Genomic DNA, 25,123 nt, shown 5'->3' with positions numbered 1-25,123 from the left:
GGGGTCCTGGAGGAGAGCTTGGCCTGCATCAGGGCCACATCCTCCCCCCTGGAAGGCGAGAGCTGAGGACCGTGTTGGGGAAATCCTCGGGGGCCCAGGCCTGGGCTCGGCAGCCCCGGTCCAGGTAGGGATCAGGAGGGCTGGAGACTGCTGGGTGTGTGTGGTCTGTTGTGTGCGGAGGCTGGGAGCTGGGAAGTATGGGCAGCAGGCAGGACAACCCAGAGACCGCCTGGGCCCCGGGGGACGGTGTCAGGGCTAGAGGGCACTGGGGCTAGAGGATGGAGGACATGGGCGGGGCCTCAGTGCAGGTACGGGGAGGACACCTTCCCGTCTCTCCGGGACCAGGGATGCCCACCCGAGAAGGAGGGGACACGGTGCTGAGGTTTCCACTGTCAGGATGAGACTAGACAGCCTGGGAGGGTGATCAACCCGGTGGCTCTCGGTGCAGGCAGCCAGGGTGTGACTCAGGCCCCGGTTGGCCCAGCTAACCCCGGGACAGACACATCCCTCAGGGAGGGGGCACTGGGCCAGGATGGCGGGGGGCGGGTGGGGGTGGGTCGAAGAGAAGCCGGAATGGGGGAGTCATTTGGGCAGAGGGGCAGCCCCGAGAGGACAAACGGCCAGCCAGGGCTCAGGAACAGAAAGAGCACTGGTGGCCGCCCCGGTGGGAGGCCTGCATCCCCCCATCCCGGCACATCCATCCATGCCTGTGGGGTCCTGGCCAAGTCCCACTCCCTCTGGGAGCCTTTCTTTTCCCCTGCAGGCAATGGGGGCGAAACGCTCCACGTCCAGTTTGCAATCATCCACTGGGTGGTGGGCTCCTAAGGGTAGCTCAGCACGTGTCTGTCCTCCTCCCTTGGCAGGTCCAGGGATGAAGGCCCTGCTGCGGCTTCTCAGACCAGATGCGCCCGTCCCCCGCGGCCCCCGGTGGGTGCAGGTGCGCAGGGGTCTCAGCCAGCTGGCCCCAGGCAGCCCGGGCCAGGCCCCGCCCCTGCTGGCTGCTGAGGGGGGCTCAGGGTGGGGCTGCCCAGGAGCCTGCCCTCCGGGGGCTCTGGGTCCTGGGCCGGGGCCTTCCTCCAGGGCCGGACGCCTGTCCTCTCGCCTCCCGCCTTGCTGGTCCCTGCTGCCCAGAGAGGTCGCACCCTCCCCCGACCTCCTCTGCCCTTGGTCACTCCTTGAGGCTTTCGGGTAGGGCCTTTGGCTGAGCAGAGAAACCAAAACCTAAGTTGACCCCCGAGGACCTAGGGATGTGACAGCTGGCAGAGAAGTTCCTCCTACGTCAACACCCAGGAGGGTGGCATGCGTAGCCCGAGTCTAGGAAGGGTGTGTCCCAGTAATGCCAGTTCAGCCGCTTCCAGGAGCTCCGATGGCTTATAAGGCCCCTGGGTCCTTGAAGGGCACCCCAAGAGGACAGCATAGGCGTGACGAGGCCGAGAAGCCGCGGACACAGAGCCAGAGGTGGTGAAGGGACCGAGACATGGATGCGGGTGCAGAGGCCTGGGACAGGTAAGCCCAGCCCCCTGCATCACCCCGGCTCCTGAGCCCCTCCTCGGGGCTGTCTGATGGGGACTCGCCACTCCCTCAAGGTCTCCTCCTGGACCCCTGCGGGCTCCTGCTCTTCGTTGCCTCCTTCCTGCTGGCCCGTCCCAGGCCCACCGAGCCCCGTCAGCTGATGCCCAGTCTGCTTGTCCAGCCAGCCTCCCCCAGGCTACCGGGGACTCATCCCTGACGGTCCCCATCCTTGGCTTCCGCAATCCCCTCGGGAATCTACTCTTTCCGCCTGGGGAATCCCTTCTGAACTGTGGGCCGGGAGGTCCCTTTTAGCTTTAAGATTTCAGTTTTGTAAAGGGTTTGTGGTATTTTCATGATTACAGAAGATCCCATGATTATTTAAGAAGAATAGGCTCTGGTGTTCTCTTTTCGGCAATTGTCCCACACGGGCATGCGTTGGCCCCGACGTACCCCGTGGCGCGGGATAACCGTGAAGTCAAGGGGGGAAAGCCCCAGGGTGTCCCTCCACGTAGGGGAGTAGGTCAGCGGGGATGGGATGGGATGGGATGGGATGGTGAGGCCAGGAGAGGGGATGAGAGCCTACCCTGGGCACAGGGAGAGGCCCCAGCAGAGGGTCTGAGCGCCCTGGGCGGCTCCTGGGGGTCATCTGACAGAGCATTGGGCTGACCTCCCCGGGAGCTCCCGGAAGGGGTCACAGAGGGAGGCTGGGGGGCTCCAGCAAAGCCAGCGGAAGCCCGTCCTCTGTGGGTCTGGCCGGTATGTGGGGTGCAGGGGGAAGGGGCATGGGGCAGAGGATCCAAAGAAACCAGCCAAAGGCAATGAGCCCAGGAGAAATAATTTAGATTTTCAAAGATCGAAGTCTCTTCAGTTTTTATGTAAAATCTCTCTTCTATTCCAAACATCCATCAGCAAGAGGACTCTCGATACTCCAGGGGGAGGCCGTGTCTTTCAGCCTCTCCCCCACCCCTTTGTCCATAGACACCTACTGGATGAGGACACCTTCACCGAGAACTTCCGCAATGATAATTGGCCGCCCAGGACCTACCTCTGCTACAAGGTGGAGCGTCCCGATCCGGGCTCCGGGGTCCCTCTGGGCCAGGACAAGGGCATCCTGTGCAATAAGGTGACCAGCCCAGCCTGACCGCAGCTCACACGGCCTCCCGATCCTGGGGCGTTCAGGGTAGAAGCTTCTGGGTGGACCCGGGAGGGTCTCACCCGTGTCTCCCCTTCGGTCCCCACAGCTGCCACACCTTGGCCTGGAGTCAGGTGGGGACTGTTTCTGCTGTGGTTGCTGGCTTGGAGCCACACGTCAGAAAGCAGTCACGGTGTCCCAGGGCCTGGCACCGTCAGCCCCTGTCACCCCAAGGCCCGGGCTCAGCCTCTCCCACCCGCTGTGCCTCTGAGGAAGGGTTAGGACAGAGCAAAAGGCTTCTGGACAAGGGGTCAGCTTCTTCCCTGGCCCCTGCTTGGGGCAGCTGCTGGCCACAGAACCCGAATTCCGTTGGCTCTCGACTCTCCCCCTGGTCACCAGCGGGGGCCCTGGCAGGACCCCTGCCCACTGCTGGAGATCCTGCCAAAGGCACTGCTCCCCACTCCGGCATCACCCGGGGACGCCCCCTCGGTCCCCGAGTCCCCATCCCACTCCGCCCACGTGTCTGCGCTTGCAGCGGTGACCTGACTTGCTCCCAGTCCCTGCTTGCCGATCCTTCCCTGGACAGGTCGGACCCATCTCCACAGTCCCATGAGTCCGGACAATGACATTCATCCCGTGACCCAGGCGCACCTCTCCGCTGGGCGCCCCTACCCCATTCCTCTCCGCACGGTGAGCCCGTTGGCTCACCCGCGGGCTCAGCGCAGGGTGAGGCCCAGAGCAGAAGCTTGTGGAAGTGCTGGTGCGCAGATGGGAGTGGGGTTCGGTGGGGGCGGATGGAGACAGGGGTGGACGCCTGCCTGGAGGAAGCACCCGCTTCCAGGGCATCAGGCCGGTGACCTTGGAGCTCTCCTGGCCTCCTCTCTCCCGTCCTGGGGCTCTTCTGCTGCTGTCTGCAGGGCCCCCACTAGGTGAGGGTCCCGAAGGCCCTTCCCTTGGGCACAAGTTTAGAGAGCTCCAGAAACTCAGTGGTCAAGTTGAATCATAGTTTAAAGCAGTCGTTTAAAAGTCAAACTTCCTGCAAATCCCAGGAGAAATGAAATCACAACCATTTAAATGAAGACCCGTCAGGTCCAGCGCGGTGCAGAGCCCTAGTGAGCAGAGGCAGAAGGCAGCGTGCTCAGCACCGCTCATCGGGCCCCTGGGAAACTGTCCGCCTAGCTTGTCTGCCAGTGGTGGGGACCCCGGATCCTGGGGATACTGCCCTGGAACCCCAGTCATCTCCATGCTGAGAAGGGCTCCCCCTCTATTTTGTGCCTGAGGCCAGCACCCCCCTGCCTCACCCTGGTCCCACCTCCCCCATGTTCACCGCCAATGACAGAAGCCCTTCCTGCTCTTCTGTGCTCAGAGGGCCCAGAGACCCGAGCCCCCCTGCCACGCGGAGTCCCGCTTGCTGGAGCAGATCCAGTCCTGGGACCTGGACCCGAAGCTCCACTATGGGGTTACCTGCTTTCTCTCCTGGAGCCCCTGCACTGACTGTGCGCAGGACATGGCTCAGTTCCTGAAGGAGAACAGCCACGTGAGCCTGAGCCTCTTCGCCTCCCGCCTCTATACCCTCGGACACTATGACGAGGGCTTGCGCACCCTGAAGAGGGCTGGGGCCAGCATAGCCATCATGACCTCCAGGGGTCAGTGTGGGCCTCCCCGGGGGGTGGGGGGGGGCAGAGGGCAGAGAGAGGCCCGACGGGGGCGGGGGGCTGCTATAGGGGGGGTGGGCAGGAGTAGCGTCCCTGGCGGTAGCCCCTGTTGGCCGCCTGCAGAGGGGAGGCTAGAGCCTGGACAGCACAGGACAGCAGGGTCGGTGGGAAGAGAGCCGTCAGGGCAGGACAGGTGTCTCCGCAAGGGGAGGGAGAATGGTGGGCCGACATGGCAGAGAGACTTGGGGCTTCCAGGAAGAAGGGAAGTCAGGCTGGCTGAGGTTCCAGGCTGAAGGAAGAGTCCCGGGGGTCAGGGGAGTGCTGGGGGAGGAGAGAGCGCGGGGATGTGGTTGGGAGGAGCAGGGTCTGTGCCTGAGAGTCAGACACCCTGTGGCCCCCCCCCCCCCCCCCCCCCCCCCCCCCCCCCCCCCCCCCCCCCCCCCCCCCCCCGGCCCCCCCCCCCCCCCCCCCGCCCCCGGCCCTCCCCAGAGCCCAGCTCACGGCCCTCCCCCGCCCCGCTGCAGAGTTTGAGCACTGCTGGAACGCCTTCGTGCACCACAAGGGAAACCGCTTCCAGCCCTGGCCGGGTCTGGACACGGAGAGTCAGAAATTCTCTGAGAAACTGCAGGGCATTCTCCGGGTGAGGTTCCTCCCTCCCTCCCTGCCACCTCCCCTGCCCTCCTCCCTCCTCTCCCCTCCCTGGCTTCTTGCTGCCCCTCTCAGAGCCTCCACTGGGTTCCCTGCTCCCTCCTGGGAGCCGGCTCCACCCCTCCCGCCCCTCCTGCCACACTCCTCTGCTCCCTCACCTCCCTGTGTCCCCTCCCTTCCCCATCTCTGTGGCAGCCAGACCCCTTCTCTGTTCCCTCTGCCCACCGGTCTCACGGCCCGCCCCATGCAACTGCACCTTCTCCTCCTGGAGCAGGGAGCCTGAAGGATGGACCTCAGTCTGGCTAAAGACCACAAGACACCTCTGTGAACCGCAGAATAAAACACTTCCTCCCAAGAAATGCAAACTTGCCCTCCACCACCATCTCCAGATTGATGCAAAGAAACCCGCAGAAGGCAATGAGTCCAGAAGAAGTTGTCTTTAAAAACAAAATCTGAGTAGATTTATTTGTCATGGAAACTCTATCTTGGGTTCCAAAGATACATGATTAAGATCGCACTCATCGCTGTCAGAAGAGTTTTCAATTTTTATTTATTTATTTATTTATTTTAATTTTATTTATTTATTTATTTATTTGAGACAGAGAGAATGAGAGACAGAGAGCACGAGAGGGAGGAGGGTCAGAGGGAGAAGCAGACTCCCCGCCGAGCAGGGAGCCCGATGCGGGACTCGATCCCGGGACTCCAGGATCATGACCTGAGCCGAAGGCAGTCGCTCAACCAACTGAGCCACCCAGGCGCCCGAGTTTTCAATTTTTAGAGAAGTAATTACTTTACTCGATTTCAAGTGCAGAGCCATGAAAGGGAATCTTAAGGTTCTTCTACCAAAGGTTCTCTCTGGCAATGTGTCATGAAGTCCAGAGAGCTCCATAAAGGCTTGCAAACATTCGCAAGCCTGCAAATACCTCTCCCTTTGCGGCGGGCCCCTAAGGGGGTAGCGGTCACCCAAATTCCCTCTGGTGGGAGCAAGAATCAGCTAAGCCTTACCTGGGGGAGGGGCGGGGGCGGGAGGGATCTAGAACTCAGAAACCTCCCCCCCTGCCAACCTATCTTATTGTCAGCGGCGCTGATTGGAAATGACAGCCACGCTGTCAGAGAATAGAAAGAATGAGTCCAAATATTGGGGAGGACCCGCGCATTTGAGGCTGGGGGTGGGCAGCAGGTTCTCCAGTCCTCACCCCTGCTACCTGCCCTGCCCTAGAGAGGAAGCCAGAGGGAGGGGCTTCCCTGCTCAGAAGCTGAGCTCTGCCCCTTCATGACCCAGGCCGCCGGGGACAGAGCCCCCGGTCAGGGCCCACATAGGACAGGCCGCAGGGCCGGACGCCCCACAGGCCTGGCCCGCCCTCGCGCTCTTCTCTGTGGAGTCCACACCCCCTGAGTGGGGCCCTGGCAGCCGGTGGGTCTGCACAAGCCTTCCTGAGGCCCAGCGCAAGTCCCCGGTCCCTCCTCACAGACTTCTGCTCCCCTGTCAGGGCCTATGGGGTGTCCCAGCCTCACACAGTGAGTGTAAGGGGCTGGGGAGAGGCATCATTGGGGTTGAGACAAGGGAGGGACGGAGAGGAAGGGCTAGAGCACCGTGGTCCAGCGGGCAGGAAGGGGCTCCGTCAGGGGAGGGCAGGCACCCCAAAGGGGAGGAGCTGGGAGGGGCGAAGTGACCCAGAGAGACGGTAGAAAGGAGAGGACAGGGGCACCGCGGGGGCGTGAGGGGTGCCCAGAGCAGCCGTGGAGGGCGGGGCAGAAGGAGCCTAAGGACAGGGCGCTGGGGGAGCAGGGCTGCCAGCCACGGAGAGCTGCCTCCAGGGGGTGGACTTCGGGGCTGTATCCCAGGAGACAGGAGCGGAGGGAGCTCAGCGCTGCCGTCTGCACCTGCCCCCCCATCCTGGCCCCTGCTCCCCAGCTCCCCTCCAGGCGCCTGTCTTCTCCTGCTGGGCTCCCGGGGCCCCAGTGGCAGCCTGCCCCCACACAGCACCTCCTGCGGCCTGCATGGCTCACTCCTGGGGGAAGAGAGAAGGGGGACAGACCCCACAGCTTCAGAGCCTGTGCATCCTTCAGTGGACAAGAGCCGTGTCCTTCCCCGGACGGGGGCAGACGGGAGATCCCAGAAGCACGGTTCCCACTGGGGACCTGGACCATACTGAGAGTACTAGGGACTGACCGGGGGCTGTGTGACCGGTCAGTGTCCAGGGCTTAGGACAAGGTTGGACATGGTTGTTCGTCCACACACGATGATGCTGGTGCAGAACAGAGGGGATGTCTCTGCTTCCGGGGATCCCTCAGTCCACAAATCCGCCCCTGTCCTGCCCGTTCTGGCCCCCAGCTTGAGCAGCCAGGGGCTGGGAGGCCGTGCTGGGCGGGCAGCCAGAGTGGTTAAGTGGTAAGTGTAGAGGTTTATGCAATTTTACAAGCAACATCCTAATCTCAGATGTGATTTCAAAAGCAAAAAGCAAGGGGCTCCTTTTTAGGGGAAGATGAAGTTATACAGGCTCCTACAGGAAACATTACTTTTCGGAAAGGAAACCCACTTGCCCTTTATTTTCACAGACGGTACTTTCCCGACAATCTAAATCACTCCCCTGTCACGTTATAAGCCCACCATTAACAGGCTTTCTCAATCGTTTATTTAAATAAAGCTTTAAATAGGACGCCACGTGGGCACCCAGTGCCCACACCCGACTTAAGAAATAGACACAAGACAGCCGACCTGGCCCCAGTGGCCCCCGTTTCCTGCTGGCCATAAGGTTCGGGAAAACCTGTCACCCCTGACTTCCAGCTCAGACTCAGGAGGGGCAAGGGAGTCAAGGGAGGAAGACAGGCACAGCCCTGGGAGCAGGGCTGGCCTCTGGCCCGCAGGGGGTCCGCTGCCCCGCACCTGAAACCAGACTGTGCCCACACCTGCAGGCCTGCTTCCCAACCCCCCCCCCCCCCCGCAGCATGTCATACTCGTTCCCCCAAGTCTGAAACATGTCATAAAAGGAATGCCCACTCTTCAAATCCTGGGAGGACGGCCTCCATATTCAAAAGGACAAGTAATATCCAATATTCTATTCGCTTGATCCGAACAATCCTCTAATGGAGCACATTGAGGTTCTTTCCAAATGTTCGGTATTCTCAAGAAAGCTGCGGCACTGAGTTTTATAGATGCTCTGGCATTTTGGACAGGTGGTTGGAGGAAATCCCCAAAGACTGGATGCTGAAGCTTCGGTGCGCTTGGACAGACTTTCCTGTGACAACCTGCTTGGAGCTCCTCTCCCAGCGGAGGCTGTGAGAGGCGCCTGGGGACACCCCCGCCCCAGGCCCTCCTGAGTCTGGGGTGTCCTGGCAGGGGAGGAACGGGACCAGCCGGCGGCCTGGGAGCAGATCAGCCCCAAACCAAGCCTGGCCACTATTCTGGAACAAAATCCCTGTGTTCCTGAGCTCGCATCACTCTGGAGGAAGGCCCCACCTGCCACAGCTGGGTTCAGCAGAGTCACCCAGTTAGAGGGTCCCATGTTGGCCACCTAAAGCTGCTCCCTAAAGGAGAAGGGGTTCAGGTTGGGACCCGTGGGGTCAGAGGCCACGGGCAGGGGAGAAGCCCAGTGGCCAGGGGGACAGAGGATCAGCGACCTGGGGCGGGGGCCCTGGGGACAGTCATCACACACAGGGGGCCTGAGGGAGGGAGCAGGCAGCCTCTGGGTCTCAGGGTGACCATGTCCCCAACTCCCACAGACAAAAGCGTGAGATGTGCCCACAAGGACCAGCTGAATTCAGGGCTGGGCTGCCCGGGGCCCACCAGCAAAGGCCACAAAAGCTTCCCAGGCTGGTCCCAGTGGTTGGAGACACAGAGACAAAAAAGCACCTGCCTGGACCCCAGAAAGCCCTCTGTCCCTATTTTTCCTGCCTCCAGTAGCCAGATGCCCCCGGAAGACTTTGTCTTTCTCGGACACGGGGCGGGTGGCCCAAGGCTTTACCTATGTTACCATCTGGTGCAACTGGCCAGTGATGCCCGTCTGGCTTCACAACCATGTTCTTCACAGTCAGGCCCCGGGCAGGGATGTGCAGGGAGAGAAGTGCAGCTGTCGGAGGGCTCTTCTCAACCACACACCTGTCCTCCCAGCATGTGTAGCGCAGAGGGGCTGGTGGCGTGGCGGTGGGCGGGGACGACAAAGAGGGACACCCCATCCTGAGTCGTCCCCTCGGCTGGCGGGGCCAAGTCCAGACTGCGGGGTATGCGGGCGGATAGAGCGGGGTCTGTGGGATGGAGAGGTGAGGTCACCGGGTCCTCCCCTGTCTGCTCCAGACTGCGATCTCCCCGGGGGCAGGACGGTGCCTGGCCCATCCTTGCATCCCAGGTTCCCGCCGGGGTGGGACCCCGAGTCCGGGCTCCTGGGTGCTGTTGAATGGCTGGGGGACACAGTGAAGGACTGACCTAGCCTTGCCTTCCCCGTGGGCGGGAATCTCGCCATGTGGAAATGTGGCCCACACGCTTGGAGAACATTCTGGGGGGAAACTGGAAGCACACAGGGGCTGCCGGGTCCCATGGTACATTTCCCGGAGCCCTGGTTCTGAATGTGCCCAGAAGGTCTAGGTTCCTGACCTGAGCACAGAGACCCCTGCCTGAGGACTTTGTAGCTCGGACCCCACCACAGGTCATCCCCGCAGATGGGCAGGAGCTGGGACCCGGCACGGGGTGGGGGGGCTTCCGGGGATCAGCGGCCAGGCAGGGGTGGTGGGAGTGCCCAGCCAGCCCCCAGAGGGAGGATTCTGGCCTGTGGTGAGTGTGGGGGCAGAGTCCGGGGTAGATGAGACGGGGGACAATTTCAGCGCCCTGGGAGGGCGAGGAAGCAGACAGGGGGCATGTGCGGGTGGGCGGCCTCTGCTTCCTGCAGGGAAGCTGCCTGTCTCCTCTCCCACCACAGAGTTCACAGGAGCTGAGAGGACTCAGGGACCCCAGGGAGGCCTGTGAGCCCTGGTGTGGCCTGCACCCAGGTGCTGGAAGGGTCCTGCGGTGGGACGCCCTTGGCCCCTCTCTTTCCCATGTCCCCCCTCACTGGCCCTTCCTCCCCTTGGGGGAGACCCTCCTTTCTCCCCCAGGTTCCTGCTGCCTCTTTCCGGTCCCTGGGCTCACTTCAACTTAGCTCTGCTGTCCCTGGTCAGTCCCCTGTCCTTCTGTCCCTCCCTTCCTCCTTCTGTGTCTCCCTCCCTCTCTCCCTGTCTTCTTCCATTTTTCTTGTCTTGGATCCTTTGCTTCTCTCCATCTGCCCAGAGTGCTTATCTTCCTCTCTGATCCTGATTCTTTTCTCCCACTCCACTTTTCTCCTCTTCTCCCTCATGGTTGCCTCTCTCCTTCCCTTGGAGCTTCACCTCTGACTACTAGATTTCATTTTTCTTTGTCTCTGTTAGATCCAGCACGAATTAAGACCTTTAGTTTCTCCTTCGACCCTCTGGGACTTTCCTCTCCAAGATGCCCTGGCATGAGTCACCTCGCGTGACCGCGGCCTGAAAAAGCACTTCTTTGAGATGCCACCTTGGACCCTGAGCCATGTCCATGGATCCCCACAGACTGCTGATGCCCCACTATGTCCCTGTGTCTGGGTGTCTTTCTGGGCTCCTCAGTAGAATTTGGAGTCTGTCTTTTCATCCTTGCTCTTTTAGAGCAGGAAATGGCATCCTTTGCTCCCTCACGTTGATGTCCAGCTGCTATTGGAGTAGCTGCCACGGCCCACTTGCCCTCTGATGCCCAGCTCAGTACGTCTTGGGAAAGAGCATGCACCTGTCAAGACAATGGATGGAGGCTCTGTTCCACCCCACTGCTCATTCAGTCCTTGGCTCAGCAACTCTGGTCATAGGCTGTGCCCTTGCCTTTCAACTGGGCCCCATCAAAGGAGGACCCCTTAAAATAGTCATGGGGTATATTAGTTACCATAATAACAAAAGCTATTGGGAGCCCATTCTTGTATATTCTTAAAAAAAATTTTTAATAGTGTTGGCATCTACTAAAACACCTAAGCAATTTGTAATCGGTAGAGTGAGAAAGAAAATCTCTTCTCCCATGCCTCCTGGCCATCCTATTCAGGCTTTTAGGAGTGTCCTGTTTCTTGTGGTTGTAGATCATCAGTTCTCCTGGCTGCAGGATATTCCATCCAGTGAGCACACAGCACTTCCTTTATCAGCTCTGCTGTCATGGGCACTGGCTGCAGGCAGGTGACTGTGGCAGAGCTCAGGAGGCCATAAAGGGCATAAGAGGAACTGAGGTCATCTGAGCCCAGCTTCACCAGGGCGATGTTCTTTCCCCAGAACATCCCTCATCGACTCATTCAGTTAGTCTCTTCAGTGTTTTCCAATCGGATATGGGCTCTGGTGTTGGTCCTAGTGTGTATTCCCTGATTACCAGGGAGGAGATGGGGTAAGGTCTTCGTTTTAGACTCTTTTCAAGGGAAATCCTATCCACCTTCCCCCTCTCCCTTTATTTTTCTAAGATTTGGCCCTACCAGCCTTCTATTGGCTTTCCTGCTATCTAATGATGTTTCACAGCCTCATTCTAAAAAATCTGCAAATCTTCATAAATACAGAATAATGTAAGATAGGGATGAAATTGTCCCTCCCTGCCACCACAACAATTGAGGGAGAGAGATCTTGCTGTGTCATAAAACTAGTTCAAAGAACTAGTTCAACGAATCTGAATGTAAGATTAAAATCTTACACTCACAGAACATCAGTCTTGATTTTCTGTGTTATTGTGTGAACACCAGCAGCTATTACCCAGCAGTATAGAGTAGTGGCTGGAGGAGGGACTCTGGAGGCCAGCTGCCTGAGTTCCAATCCTGCCCTTACCGCTTGCTGGATTATGACATCTGGCAAGTTCTCTAGCCAAATTATAGGCATATAAATTGGAGATAATAATACAACTTTTACCTAGATGTTTGTGAGGCTTAAATGAATTTGTTGATATTTATATCTACATATATTATGAAGAGTGCCTGATCTATAGTAAACTTGATAGGAGGGTTTGCTGTTACCTATTACTAAAAATCTGTCTCTGAAAGCAGCACTAAACATCATCTTGCAAAAGTGTCAGATCCATACACTGAAAACTACAAAACATTACTAAGAAAAAGCAAAGAAGATGTTAAAAAAAAAAAAAAGGAGAGATATACCATGTTCGTGGATCAGAAGGCTCCATATTGTTAAAATGTCAATTCTGTAGATTCCATGTAATCCCAAAGCCATTTTCAGGGTTCTGCCCCCTTGCGGCAGCTCTGATGCATGGACTTGGCCAGGCTGAACTGTATTTGCCAGAATTCCCCTTAACAGTAGTCTTAGATAGAGGTGGGCCACAAGAGAGTTCAGTTTGGCCAATTGAGTGGGATGCTGTGACGATGCAACCTTTTCTAACAGGAGCCCATGTTGAGGTGCTGACTTGACTCACCTCCTTAGTGTGAAACCACAACTGTAAGAACCTCCCTCACATCCTCCTTGAGCTTCTCCCACCCTGGAGGGGGGTGTGTTTGCTAGCCCTGTGGCAGAGGAAGTGTTAAGAAAGAAAAAAACAAACACAAAATGGAGTTGGTTGCTCCCCGTGACAGGGTCAGCCATCTTGTCCCTGAGTCAGTGAAAGGAATCCTGTCAGCCACAACTGTTATGAGCTGAATGTTTGTGTTCCCCAAATTCATATGTTGAAGCCCTAAACCCCAGTGTGATGGTGTTTGGAAAAGGGGGCTTCTTTGGGGTGATTAGGTTTAGACGGTATCATGAGAGTGGGACGCCATGAGGGGATTAGTGTCCTAAGAAGAGGAAGAGAAACTAAAGCTGTCCCCTCCTTCTCCATCCTCCTCCTTCTCCATCTGTCCCTCTCCCCCTGGCTGTCAGATAAGGCTGAGGGGCCTTAGGCAGAGGACCCACCACAGAATTAGGAGCTCAAAGCACATCTGTGCCCTCACTGCTGTGGAATCAGGAGAAAACACCAGAGTCCTGACACGAGATCCACACTTCCTTTTCTCTTCCACTCATCCAGCAGACAGGTGTAGAGCAACACCTGGGTCCAGACTTGGGGGCACAGGGGTGATGAGGAAGGGGCTCACTCTGCTCCTCGCAGAGCCTGCCTCTCCCTGGAGCCAGCCTCCTGCCTGCCTCTGTCCTGCTCTCTTTAGCCAGGCTGTCCCAACCCCCTCTGGCATCCTACTTTCTCTTTCTCTGCAATAACTCGGGTCCTGCTGCACCGAGGGCAGCTCTGCCCGTGTGGTTGGGGGTGGGGGTGCTCAGAGAAGGAGAGAAGGTGGGTCTGAGCCTAAGGAAGTGCAACCACCCGAGGGCCCTCCCACCCCTGAAGCCAAAGCAGGAAGGAGGTGGGGCCTCGATGGAGGCGGCCTGAGAGGTCTCAGATCCCGCGGTGGGGGCTTTCCTAAAGCAAAGCCGGTGAGAAGAATGGAGCCCTGGCGCCACCGCCCAAGGTACCCCTGCTCCTCTGTCCGCGCCACCCCCCCAACTGGGCCCCCTTCCGCAGCCCCTCTCTCCTGGTGGCCCTGCCCTTGTGTGCCTCTGTCCTTGGCCTCTTCCTCCTCCCTGTGGCCCTCCTTCCTTTCTCTTCCTCTCTGGGCTCCTTCTCTGCAGGACCCACTCCTGCCTGGGTCCTCACCCTATTCTGGGGATGCTCGCACTATTGCTTCTGAACACGCCCCTCCCGCACCTCCACCCAGCCCCGGGGTCCTCCAGGCCAACCTCTGGGTCTGAAAGTCTGTCGAGCCTGCCCCTCCCAGCCTGTGCCGGGTGATGCCACTCTCTGAGGCTTCTGGAAGTTTCTGTGCTCTCTTAGCGCTTAGAATTTAACTAAAGCATGAGCGAAGAAGTGGGTGGATTTAGTTTAAAGCACATTGATTGGTTTTCTATAATTTTTACACCATTATAAACACGGTGTGAGGCTAGCTCTCGGAGGCAAGAAGAGAAGTCACCTATTGCAGGGCTCTCCCAATCTCGGGCAGACACGTAAATGCAGCCTGTTCTCAACCTTACCCCTAACCTTGGTGACCAAGCTTCAGGCTTCATGTTTGTAAGTACCACTGACCTGCAGCTGGGGGAAAGATGCCATGGTTGGGAGAAATGCACATATTTACAATGAAGTTGAGAAAAAGGCCCAGGCAGGACTGCAGGCTGCTGCCACCGCAGTCATGGGAGGTCCCTGCGGGAAATAGCCAGCCTGGGGAGCCGGGGCCCCATCACTCACTAGCCCTGGGCTTGCCCAGGCTGCTCCACCTCCTGCCCCGCTTCCTTCCCTCAACGGTGGGGTTGGCTCTCATGGGATCTGGGGAGAACTCTGTGAGTTCAGATACTTAAAGCACTTAGAATAGTAACCTGAACCTCTGAAGGTATGCATTAACCTGATACTTTTTTTTTTTTTTAACGCATAGGTTAAAAAAATCAGGAACTAATTGAAGTGCAGTATTAGAAAAGCCGTTCTCTGGGGATGGAGGCTTCCTATTTCTCTTTGCAATTTTTCTAATGGGTTGGGGGATGAATGGGCAGGAAAACCAGCGTGGCTGGAAGAAGCAGGCCCACAGGGGCCCCTGCAGGAGAGGTCCCCCGTCCCTGCTGTCCCTAGCAGCACACCCCACCCCCCCAACCGTCCAGCCTGGAAAAGCGGCAGACAATGCTCAGGGCCCTGGAGTGGGGGCAGGGCAGGGAGCCCCTGTGCCCAGGGGAGGCCACAGGCCAGGGACAACTCCAGAGAGTACTCTCCGCATTTTCGGTTTTCTGTCTTTTCGCCCCCAGAGACCCAATGGAGCGGATAAGTCCTAAAACCTTCTCCTTCCACTTCCGAAGTCTGCTCTACGCTTCCAGGCGGAACTTGTGCTACCTCTGCTTCCAAGTGGAAAGAGAGGGGGAGGGACACCCCTCATATGACTGGGGGGTCTTTCCAAACGAGGTAAGGCCTGTTTACAGGCAGGAGCTGAGTCAGTTGGGAAGGCAGAAAAGAATGGAATAAGAGGCCAGGTGGGGGCTCTCCGTAGTGCACGCTCCTTCCCCAACATTGTCCTAAGTCTTTGGCCCAAGAGCTCCCTGCTTGGCCCTCCTGGAACCAGATACAGGATGCCGTTTGACGTAGCCTGTGGGCCTTGTTCAGAGAGTCCACCTGCATTCATCTCCGAGTCTTGTCATGGAGCTTGGCCTCTAGCAGGCTTTGGTAAAAGAGCACGTCTAGAAAGTCAGGGCTGATTGGACACCAGAGCCTTTTCTGCCCTAGTAATGGTTCTGCCAGTCGAGTCCTCGGCCGCGGCCGCACCACTGACTCGTCCGGACCCAGGACCTGTGATCCCTCAGGAGAGAGCCCGCACCCCTCATCTGCCTGCCCCCGGCCTGCTCCCAGCCACAGCCCAGGTGTCCCTGGAAGGCTGCCATGGCACCCATGACCAGCTTCAGCGGTTGCTGGAGCCAGACCACCCTCCTGCAGCCCTGCCCCCTAACCACCTGCCACTCCTGAAAGATGTTCCACCACACCACACCCCTGCCCTCTCCTCTCTCCTGACACTGCAGGCTTTTCAAAGCCTCTTTGCAGGAGAGAGCCATTATGGGCTGGGTCAAGGGTACCCCAGTACTAACCCACAGAAACGTCATGGGAGTCACGTATGTCATTTAATGTTTTCTAGTACCCAGTGTTTAAAGAGTTAAGATAAACTGATGAAATTAGTATTGATAATGTATTGGGTAATATATCTAAGAGATTATTTCAAATTATAATTAATGTAAAAATTCTTCATGAGGTCATTTACATTCATCTTTTTTACTATGTCGTTGGAATGAGATGTGTATTTTACACTTCCCCCACTTCTTAATTCAGACAAGCCACATGTCAAGTGCTCTGGAGACAGGTGGGGCTAGTGGCTCTCCTGTGGGGCAGCATGGCTGTGTGGCCTTCCCCAGCAGACAGCACCCACGGAACCAGCCTGGACCCCAGAGAGCCTGGCCCAGGTCCAGTAGGATGCCTGCAGGATGGATGGATGGATAGGTGGATGGATGGACGGATGGACGGGTGGATGGATGGATGGATGGATGGATGGATTTGATGTTGGAATTGATGTTGATGACTGTGGGAAGGAATGGCTCAGTCAGAAGAGACAGTGTGGGGAGAGATGAAAAGGAGGGATAAATCAATGAACAACATGCCTCTGTGACTCCTGCGCCCTCCCCCCTCCCCCCACGGCACCCAGCCCTGCCAAACTGCCTGCTCTGCCAGCCAAGAGTATCCCCTTCTCTTCTCCACCTCTCCCAGGTCTATCCCGAGGCTCCCTGCCACGCAGAACTCTGCTTCCTCTCTTGGTTCTATGACCAGAATCTGTCCCCTGACGAGCATTACCATGTCACCTGGTTCTTATCCTGGAGCCCCTGCCCCACCTGTGCAGAGGAGGTGGTCAGATTCCTGAGGGAATACAGGAACGTGACGCTGAGCATCTCCACCGCCCGCCTCTACTACTTCTGGCTCCCAGATTTCCAGGACGGACTTCACAAGCTATGGTCTGCAGGAGTCCACCTGAACATCATGTCCTTTGAAGGTGAGAGCAGAAGGAGCTGGGGACAGGACTGTGGGAGGGAATAGGACTGGGGCGGGGTGGTGGTGGTGAAGGATCTAGACTATCCCTAGGGAGAGTGAGTGGGAAGAGATCCTGGGAAACTGAGGCAGGACTGGTGGCGCCTGGCAGGGAGGGTACGGGAGGGTCAGGAGAAGAAGGCGTCCCAGGGCCCACCTGACTGCCCTCTTCCCTCTTTATCTTAGATTATGAATACTGTTGGGACAACTTTGTGGACCACAGGGGGATGCGCTTCCAGAGTCGGAATCTATTAAAAGATAATGATTTGCTGGCCACAGAGCTTGAGAATATTCTTAGGTGAGGGCATCCTCAGCCTCCTGGTCTCTCCCTGCTGCTGCGCCCCCTCCTGGGCTCCAGCCACCTTCACCGCCCACCCCAGTCCCTCAGGCCCCCCCCACTTTCCTCCTGCGCATCCTCCCTCCTTCCTCAAGACTTCCCTCTCCCCCATGAAGGGGCCCCCACCTGGTTCCTTCCATCTCACCACATTAACCAAATCTCGTTAATAAACTGAAGGTATATGGGCACGAATATTTCTAAGTGTGAAAACCAGAAGCTGTGAGAAACATCCTTCCCGATTATGTGACTTCTCAGAGAACCAGGGTCCTTGATGAGAGTGTACTGCTGCTCCAGGATTCAGCGGTCTGTCCTCTGGGCTCGCTGCGGGGAGACCCTGGTGTCCCTCTGCGTGTCCCGGTCTCCCCTTCTCATAACAACATCAGGCAGATTGGATTCGGGCCCCTCCTAAAGGGCCTCATTTTAACAGCCATCTTTTTAAAGTCTGTACCTAAAATATAGTCACATTCTGAGGCACTAGGGTTGAGACTTTAGCGGATGGATTTGGGGGGCACACGGTTCAGCCCAGACAATGACACAGGGCCTTCTTGAGCTGAAGGCGCGGGGCAAAACCAGGATCCTTATTTTGCGTATCTGTCTCCTGGGTTATGCCTGAGCTGTCCCCCCCCCCCCCCCCCCGCCCAACCTGCTTCCCTTCCAATCCTTGCTGCCCTGGACCCCTCCCCCCCACCGCCACCGCCTCCCGCCCCGGTCACCATCACACCTGCCCTCACTCCCATGTCCCTTATCCCCTTCCCACATTGCTTCCAGAGGGGAAGCTCTGGGCAGGTTGCAGCCTGGAGATAGCAACGGAGAGTGAGTTTACATTTAAATACGTTTTGGGGGTTTTTTTAAATGTAGGATTGGATATGGGAGCACTGAGATCATCGGAACTTTTCCAAAAAAGCAGAATCAAAAGTGGCAGGCGGCCAAGAATCAAGTCGGGGAGACAGGGAAGCGCGAGCCATAGAGGTAAAACAGGGACCATCTGGTTCTTTGACCACAGAGCCGAGGACCCCATGAACATACTGGGGGGAGGTCGGCGGCAGTGGTCCATGGGGTGGCCTGGACCAGGGCACGGTGAAAAGGAGCAAGAGGTCAGCCCTAGACGGTGGGATTCTGGGCAGGCAGAGGCAAAGGCAGAGGCAGGAGAAGCAAGAGGGCGGGTGTTCGGTTTGGAAGACATCCCTAAAATCATTGTGGAGAACGTGCCAGGTCCCATTCAGACCAGCTATTTCTCCCTCTGATCTTGGCTGGCTAGGTGTGAATTGTTGGTGGCCACAGACCTCTGGCCCTCCCCGCGGCTCCCTGTCTGTCCTGCTGCCTGGGGGCCAAGGGAAGAACGCAGAAGGGCTCGGGTTGCCCCCCGCCCAGTCTGCCCTGCTGCTCTCTCTGCCCTCGCGGCCTCACGCATGGAGGCACAGAGAGGCATGTGTGGACGGCATACCTCTCGACTGCGTGCGTCGTCGAAACGGGCCAAAGTGGCCTGCTCGAAATATCCCCTCCTTCTGGAGAAAAGAACCATGCAGAAGGCCAGTCTTAGAGATCCGTGGGGGCCTTCAGGACATTTCTTCTAAAACAGTCACCATCCTGCTCTCGCACATCCCCGTTCTCTGCCCATCTCTGATGGCTAGCAAGAATTCAGCCTTCCTGCTTCTCTGGCCAGAGGCGTCTTAGCTGTCAATTTGGTCAACACCTGAGTATGCAGATCTGATCACTCTCTTGGAAGGGCCTGAGCCCAGGTTCTCATTCTGGAAACTTCTTCTTCAGGGGCCTCTGGATATGAGAATAGATGGGTGTGGAGGGGACGCCATTCCCTCAGATCCTCCAACTCTTGCTCGTGCTCTTGTTACCCCCTTGGGGCCATCCCAGGGCCTGTAGGGCAAAATGAGGTGTGTATGGCGGGGGCCACCAGCTGGGAGAAGTTCGGGGACTTGTATATGCATGCGGTCTGGACTGGGGATGGCAGGCGGCTGCTCTAAGACCTCCTCTGTAGAATTCAACTTTCCCCAGTTGCTCGTTGTTTTTCCATCCGGGGGTCTTGGTGGACATGTGACAAGGCAAGCGGATAGCTTTCAGGACGCACACTTCAAGTCCAGGTCCCTGATCCCTGATCTGGGAGGCCTTGTGGGGGCAGCAAGATCCCTCCTACTCATGGAACACTGAGGAAGTGGGAGGAGCCAGGTCGGTACCCCTGGAAGGCATTCCAGCTCTGCCATTGGTTTGCTGTGTGGCTCCAGAGAGTAGCTTAACCTCTCTGTGCTGGGACCTCATCAAAGGTGTCAGGATAATGATAGGCCCCTTCCAAAGCTACTGGGGGCTCTGGTAGAGGATGGAGTACAGGATCTGCTCAACACACCTGCCTTCTCCAGGGTTGGAGATGAAGATCTGACCTGTAGACCTCACTTTCCTGATGCCCAGAGCCCTGACAGGATATGAATGACTCCTAAGGGCAACACAGGGATAATGAGGAAAGGGCTTACTCCACTCCTCGGAGAGCCTGGCCCTCCCCAGAAGCCAGCCTCCATCCAGCTCTCTCCAGCCAAGCTCTCCCAACCCCCTCGGGCATATCCTACTTTCTCTTTCTCTTTGCAATAACTTGGTCCTGCTGCCCCACCCAAGGGCAGCTCTGCCCAGGGCGGGGCATCTCAGAGAAGGAGAGAAGGTGGGTCTGAGCCCAAGGAAGTGCAACCACCCGAGGGCCCTCCCACCCCTAAAGCCAAAGCAGGAAGGAGGTGGGGCATCCAGGGAGGCAGCCAGCAGCCCGGGGAGGTCACTCCAGATTGGGGCTTTCCCAAAGCAAGGCCAGCGAGAAGAATAGAGCCCTGGTGCCCCAGACAAAGGGCAGGGCTAGGACAAGCCAGCTGAGGAGAGGCAGCTGCATAGGAACTCCCAAGGTCAGGTAAGTCTGGAGGAAAGAAGGTGGGTGGGAGTCCACAGAAGCACAATCAAGCTAGGGCCTCCCACCCCAGCTTTTGTCTGGCAGGAAGAGGGTGGGTCCACCACTCAGACTACTGTGGGAGGACACTCACAGATACAGGGCTTTCCCAAGGCCAAGAGCAGCCTTGTGAGAGGGAAGTGGAGCTGGAGACCCAGGGCTCAGGCCAGGATGGGACGAGCCTGTCAAGGAGCGTGGGATGGGGCTGCAGGGACCAAGTACCACTGCTCGCTTGGCTCTCTGCCTCCTTCCTCCTCCCAGCCCCACTTCTCTCCCTCTCTGACACCTAATCATTCCATCCGCAGGGTCTGTTCCTGCCTCTGACCTGCAGGCCCGCCTGGGCAGGTGCCCATCCCCCCAACCCCCCTCCCCAACCCCTGCTGCCTCCACATCCTGTCTCTGCCCTATCCCCTAGGCCCATCCCCTAGGCGTGGCCCCTGGGTCTTCCTAAAGCACTTTATTTAAGCTTAGTTGTAGACTTTAGTTACAGACTTTAGATTCAAGGATGATTGAGACAATTGTTGGAGTCAGCTATAAAAGCATATTTATACATTTTATTTTAAAGACTTGCACAATTTTGCAAAGAATGCTCTAATTTCTGTAACCGATCTGAGCAAGAGTTCATCTGCCTGATGCTCAGGAAGCCAATAAAGAACTAACACTGGGTTTCTGTGCTGAAGAGACAGGCTAGTTACTGGTGTGGTGCCACCCAGGAGAACTGGGAGCTGATGCTCAAAGGTCCTAAACTCCCCGATGGTTTGCAAGTAAGTGTGTTTAAGGGCAAAAATTCAGGGTTAGGGGTCCAGGCTCATGGGTTCTTCTGATTGATTGGGGATTAGGTAAACGTCAAGATTGATTAACTTGTCTTTCTGGTACCAGCCGGTCTGGTTTCATCCAGATTGTGGTCAGTGGTCCTACTGCTTCCCTGGTCCAGGTCTGAAGACCAGCTCAGCAGTGCACATCATTGATGCTTTGTTTGCAGAAGCCAAGCACCTCGTGGCTATGATGACCACATAGACGGTGTTCCCTGGGTAATGTTCATCATCTTAAGCAAAGCATCCTCTAAGTTCCCTCCGGCGTTTTCCTAGCAATCTTTAACTGCGGGCGGCTTTCTGCAGACTTAGTTCTGTGGATGGTTTCATTTCTGTTCTGTGGAGGGAAAAATCCTCTCCAAGACAAGAAGATACATTGTTGGGGCGCCTGGGTGGCTCAGATGGTTAAGCGTCTGCCTTCCGCTCAGGTCATGATCTCAGGGTCCTGGGATCGAGTCCCGCATCGGGCTCCCTGCTCAGTGCAGAGCCTGCTTCTCCCTCTCCCTCTGCTTGTGCTCTTCTGTCTATCTCTCTGTCAAATAAATAAATGAAATCTTTAAAAAAAAAAAAAAGATACATTGTTTCCCACAAAGACACTACCAAGTGTGAAAAATTAAATTAGTCTTTAAATGCTCCTTACGAGTTGTTTCTATCATCCCTCAATTTTAGCTATTCGAGGTCAAGCTTTAACATTTGTGCCACTAAGACAGTGCACTTGTCTAAGATTTGAAATAGTTCAGCCTTGAGTGTCTGGTTTACCAGGGACTGGGGAGTTTCCCAGGACGTGGGAACTTCAGTGCCAAAATTGGGAAGCCACGGGGCAGTTGGTTGTCCTAAGTGTGCTGTGAATGGATGTTTCTGTTCTAATCTTCATGCTGAGGGCAACCAGGTGCCCTGAGCACCGAGCGTAGCAGCTTCGGGTGAGGTCACTGGCGGGTAATCCAAGGCCACAATCCAGAGATGGCTTTTTCAATGACAGTCATCAAAATGCACCTGAAGCTTTACTAATTAGCATAAGGGGTATCAGAGATGGGTTTCCATTGATGAAATTAGTGGCTTTGTTAATTAGCATAACAGATGACAGCAATGGTCTTTTGTTGATAGAATCCGTGGTGTTTCAACAAGTTGGCTGGAAATATGGGGAAAGTATTTCTGGCCTTGCAGGAACACGGTATCCCGTAGTCTGTGCCCTGAGGAATGACACCCTTGGCTTAATTCCTGTGTCCGGTTCCAAGCGTCTGTGGTCACCTGAGCCAGACTCAGTGGTCGGCCAGGTCACGTTAGCTTTGGGTGGAGTGTCCAGAAGGAGAGTGGGCAGGGGCGCCTGGGTGGCTCAGTCGTTAAGCGTCTGCCTTCGGCTCAGGTCATGATCCCAGGGTCCTGGGATCGAGTCCCACATCGGGCTCCCTCCTCAGGCGGAAGCCTGCTTCTCCCTCTCCCACTCCCGCTGCTTGTGTTCCTGCTCTCGCTATCTCTGTCTCTGTCAAAAAAAAAAATTTTTTTTTAAAAGAAGGAGAGTGGGCTGGGTCCCCATCAAGCTTCCCCAGCTCGTTCAGGCTGTTTGGCATCTGCTTGGTCAATAATGTCCACCCGCAGTGGGGCTCTGCTGGTTAGAGCTCTCATGCACCTCTCTGGGGCAGGCAGGAGGGCTCCTAGTTCTGTCCACCTACTTGTATCTTTGCAGAGCTGACAGCGTTTATCAAAAAGAATCCCATGCACGCATGCCCACATGAGCCAGGTCACTCTGCAACTAGAAAACAAGTAAGATACAAGATGGAATACTCTCTAGAATATAATCACAACTGGGGGGAGGAAAAGCTATTTGACCTTTAGCCAAGGTCTCTGTCACAACGCTCCCTTGGTGACAACATTTTTTCCTGTTCACCAGCCTCTCTGTGCTTTGTACAGACAGTTAAGATTGTGATGCCCACGCCTAAGCAAAGAGCAGAGAGTTAGAAGAATTACTAGTGCAGCCCTTCCATCCCCAAAGAGAAGGGTTGTGGCATTGGACATCAGGGTTGAGATGTCCGTGGGACCTGAACAGAGGGGTCTGGGGCACAGGACAAAGATGGGTGAGCCAAAAAGTTCTGATGTCAAGTTCTCAGGGTGGGGCCCCCCAGCCAGCCCAAGGCACCCCGCCTGCAATGACCTCCAGTGTGGGCATGGTGGGTGCTCCACCAGACCGGAGGTGGGGCTGTGTACAGGTGGGAGAGCTCACCCTCTTCTTTCCCCCTTCCCAGCCCTCCTGGACAACAAAGAAAGAGGAGAATGTCCCTTCCCTCCCCACCCCAGGGGCCCAAGTGGACCAAGGAGTTGGGTTCAGAAGGTGACAGAGCCTGGGGTAACACCAGAAGATGCTCTCTGCATCTTTGGTTTTCTTCCTCTTGCACAGAACCACAATGAATCCACTACAACAAGAAATATTCTTCTATCAGTTCGGCAACCAACCCCGGGCCCCAAAGCCCTACCACCGGAGGACAACCTACTTGTGCTACCAGCTGAAGCCACATGAAGGCACCATAATTGCCAGAGTCTGCCTTCAAAACAAGGTGCCAGGCGGGCTGTCTGGAGACAGGGCCGGTGGGGAAAATACCGAGGCTTAACTGGGTCTGTTAGCCCTGCTTCCTGGGAACTCTCCATGGTTTTCCATGGTTTTCTCGTCCCTGGGCCTCTGCAGAAGCTCTTCCCTCCAGCAGAACGCTCTTCCTGCCCCTCTTTGAGAATATAATATTTACTTGTCCTCCGGATGTCAGTTCAGTCGCTGCTTCTGAGAAGCCAAGCGGTCTTCCAAGGACTGAGCGCTCAACCCCACCTCCAAGAACTCCCTCATACACCTGCCCTCTGCTTTTCTGTCCCCCCTTCCCACCTGCCCCATCCTGCCTCCCTCCCATTCTGACCTGCTCCTTGGGAACCCCACATTCTAACATCTCCTGATGTCCAAAAGGCAAGGTCTGCCGAACATCTGGGACTGGTGCCATGGGGGTGTCTGTCTGCCAACCCGTCTCCTCCCAGGGGGTTGGGTCTGATTCAGATCAAGCTGCAGATGATTTGGGGTGCTGAATCAATGGGTGAGTGGGAGAAGGAAGGAAGTTTCTTTCCCCATCTTAGGCAAGTTCATAGGGCAGAGCCCCTTATCCCCAGTGGTGCCCTCAGTATGTGACCTTTCTTCTGTCTGGGACCCTCCCTAGAAGAAGCGCCATGCAGAAATTCGCTTTATTGACAATATCAAGGCACTACGACTGGACACATCCCAGAGATTCGAAATCACCTGCTATGTCACATGGAGCCCCTGCCCCACCTGTGCGAAGGAACTGGTTGCGTTTGTCAGAGACCACCGCCACATCAGCCTGCGGCTCTTTGCCTCCCGCCTGTATTTCCACTGGCTCAAGGAGAATAAGAAGGGGCTGAAGCAACTGCACGCATCCAGGATCCCAGTGGCTGTCATGAGCTCCCTGGGTAGGGAGAGAGCAGAGCTGTCAGGGGATGGGAGGGTTTGCAGCTCCAAGAGAGAAAAGCCACTGGGGGAGGGGGGGTTCCTGGACCAAAAGGTGGTGGCCCAGCTGAGGCCCAAGCTGTGACACCACCAGGAAGGGCAAAGGAAGGAGGGGTCCCTGGAATTGCAGGGTGCACGCTTGTGGCTTTGCTGCCCCTGGGGCCTGACTGCCTTCCCTCTTCATTTCAGAGTTTGAGGACTGCTGGAGGGAGTTTGTGGACAACCAGGGCAAGCCTTTCCAGCCCTGGAACAAGCTGGAACAGTACAGTGAAAGCATAACCCGTCGGCTCCGGAAGATCCTTGAGGTGAGAAGCTGTCCTGCTGCAGGCGCCTGGCCCCCCCGCCCCGTGCCCCTCATCCCAGCTCCAGTGCCCCCTTGTCTCTGTCCCTCCTCTCCTTGCTCTCTGTCCCCACTGTGCCCCTACACCTTTCTCTTTTCTCCCAACATCCTTCCCCTCACCCCAACAGGGGCTCCCAGTTCCTTCCTTGTCTCCCTTTTCTTAGGATCTTGTCTGTTTTCTGGTTCCCTCGAGACCTCCCTGGCCCTCTTTGACCCGGCTCTTCATGTCCCCTCTCCTTTGCTTGCTCCCCGCACCGTTGGCTGCCAATGACACTTCTAATTATTCTCTTTCTCTCTCAGCAGCCACAGAATGATTTAGAGAATGAATTCAGAAATTTGCAACTTCAATGACCATCAACCCCCTACCCCGTTCCTGGAGCATCTTGATGCTTCATAAACTGCTGACTTTTAGGAGCAACTTGTGAGTTCCACAGGCATACCTGAGCCTCCCCCGAGTCCAGAAAACCTTCCTTGCCTCCTTCATTCTTTTGTTTCTTTTTTTTTCTTAAATAAGTGGGTATATATTTTTATAACTGAAAAGATAAAAATAATTTTTAAGTCTGTAAAACTTGGGTTATTTTCTAAAAGGGAGATCAGGACTTTCCCTCATAAAAAATGAGTATAAAGGACTTTTTATCCTACTGCACCAAGAAAAAAATGTATTTGAGAATTCCCTCTAAAGTCTAG

At 56.4% G+C, this 25,123-nt stretch overlaps 2 protein-coding genes across 2 annotated transcripts; both read left to right on the top strand.

The window, feature by feature from the left end:
* Positions 1-1,476: 1,476 nt before the first annotated feature.
* LOC110579380 (DNA dC->dU-editing enzyme APOBEC-3G-like) lies at positions 1,477-5,369 on the top strand. The gene is made up of 5 exons (XM_044915796.1): positions 1,477-1,506; positions 2,491-2,625; positions 4,013-4,290; positions 4,824-4,939; positions 5,222-5,369. Exons 1-5 carry the CDS (start codon positions 1,478-1,480, stop codon positions 5,228-5,230), a joined length of 567 nt encoding a protein of 188 aa, XP_044771731.1. The 5' UTR covers position 1,477; the 3' UTR covers positions 5,231-5,369.
* A 7,969-nt stretch (positions 5,370-13,338) lies between these two features.
* Positions 13,339-24,836, top strand: LOC110578160 (DNA dC->dU-editing enzyme APOBEC-3G-like). Its single transcript, XM_021687677.1, is given in 11 exon segments — positions 13,339-13,391; positions 14,707-14,860; positions 16,205-16,484; positions 16,706-16,817; positions 22,844-22,868; positions 22,870-22,942; positions 22,945-22,968; positions 22,971-23,152; positions 23,792-24,059; positions 24,286-24,401; positions 24,740-24,836. Coding segments are annotated over 11 exon segments (1,308 nt in total). The 5' UTR covers positions 13,339-13,365; the 3' UTR covers positions 24,788-24,836.
* The last annotated feature ends 287 nt before the right edge of the window (positions 24,837-25,123 follow it).

Source organism: Neomonachus schauinslandi, chromosome 5, assembly GCF_002201575.2.
Source record: "Neomonachus schauinslandi chromosome 5, ASM220157v2, whole genome shotgun sequence".
In the NCBI taxonomy this organism is placed as follows: domain Eukaryota; kingdom Metazoa; phylum Chordata; class Mammalia; order Carnivora; family Phocidae; genus Neomonachus; species Neomonachus schauinslandi.
This window is presented reverse-complemented; position numbering and strand designations above follow the sequence as displayed.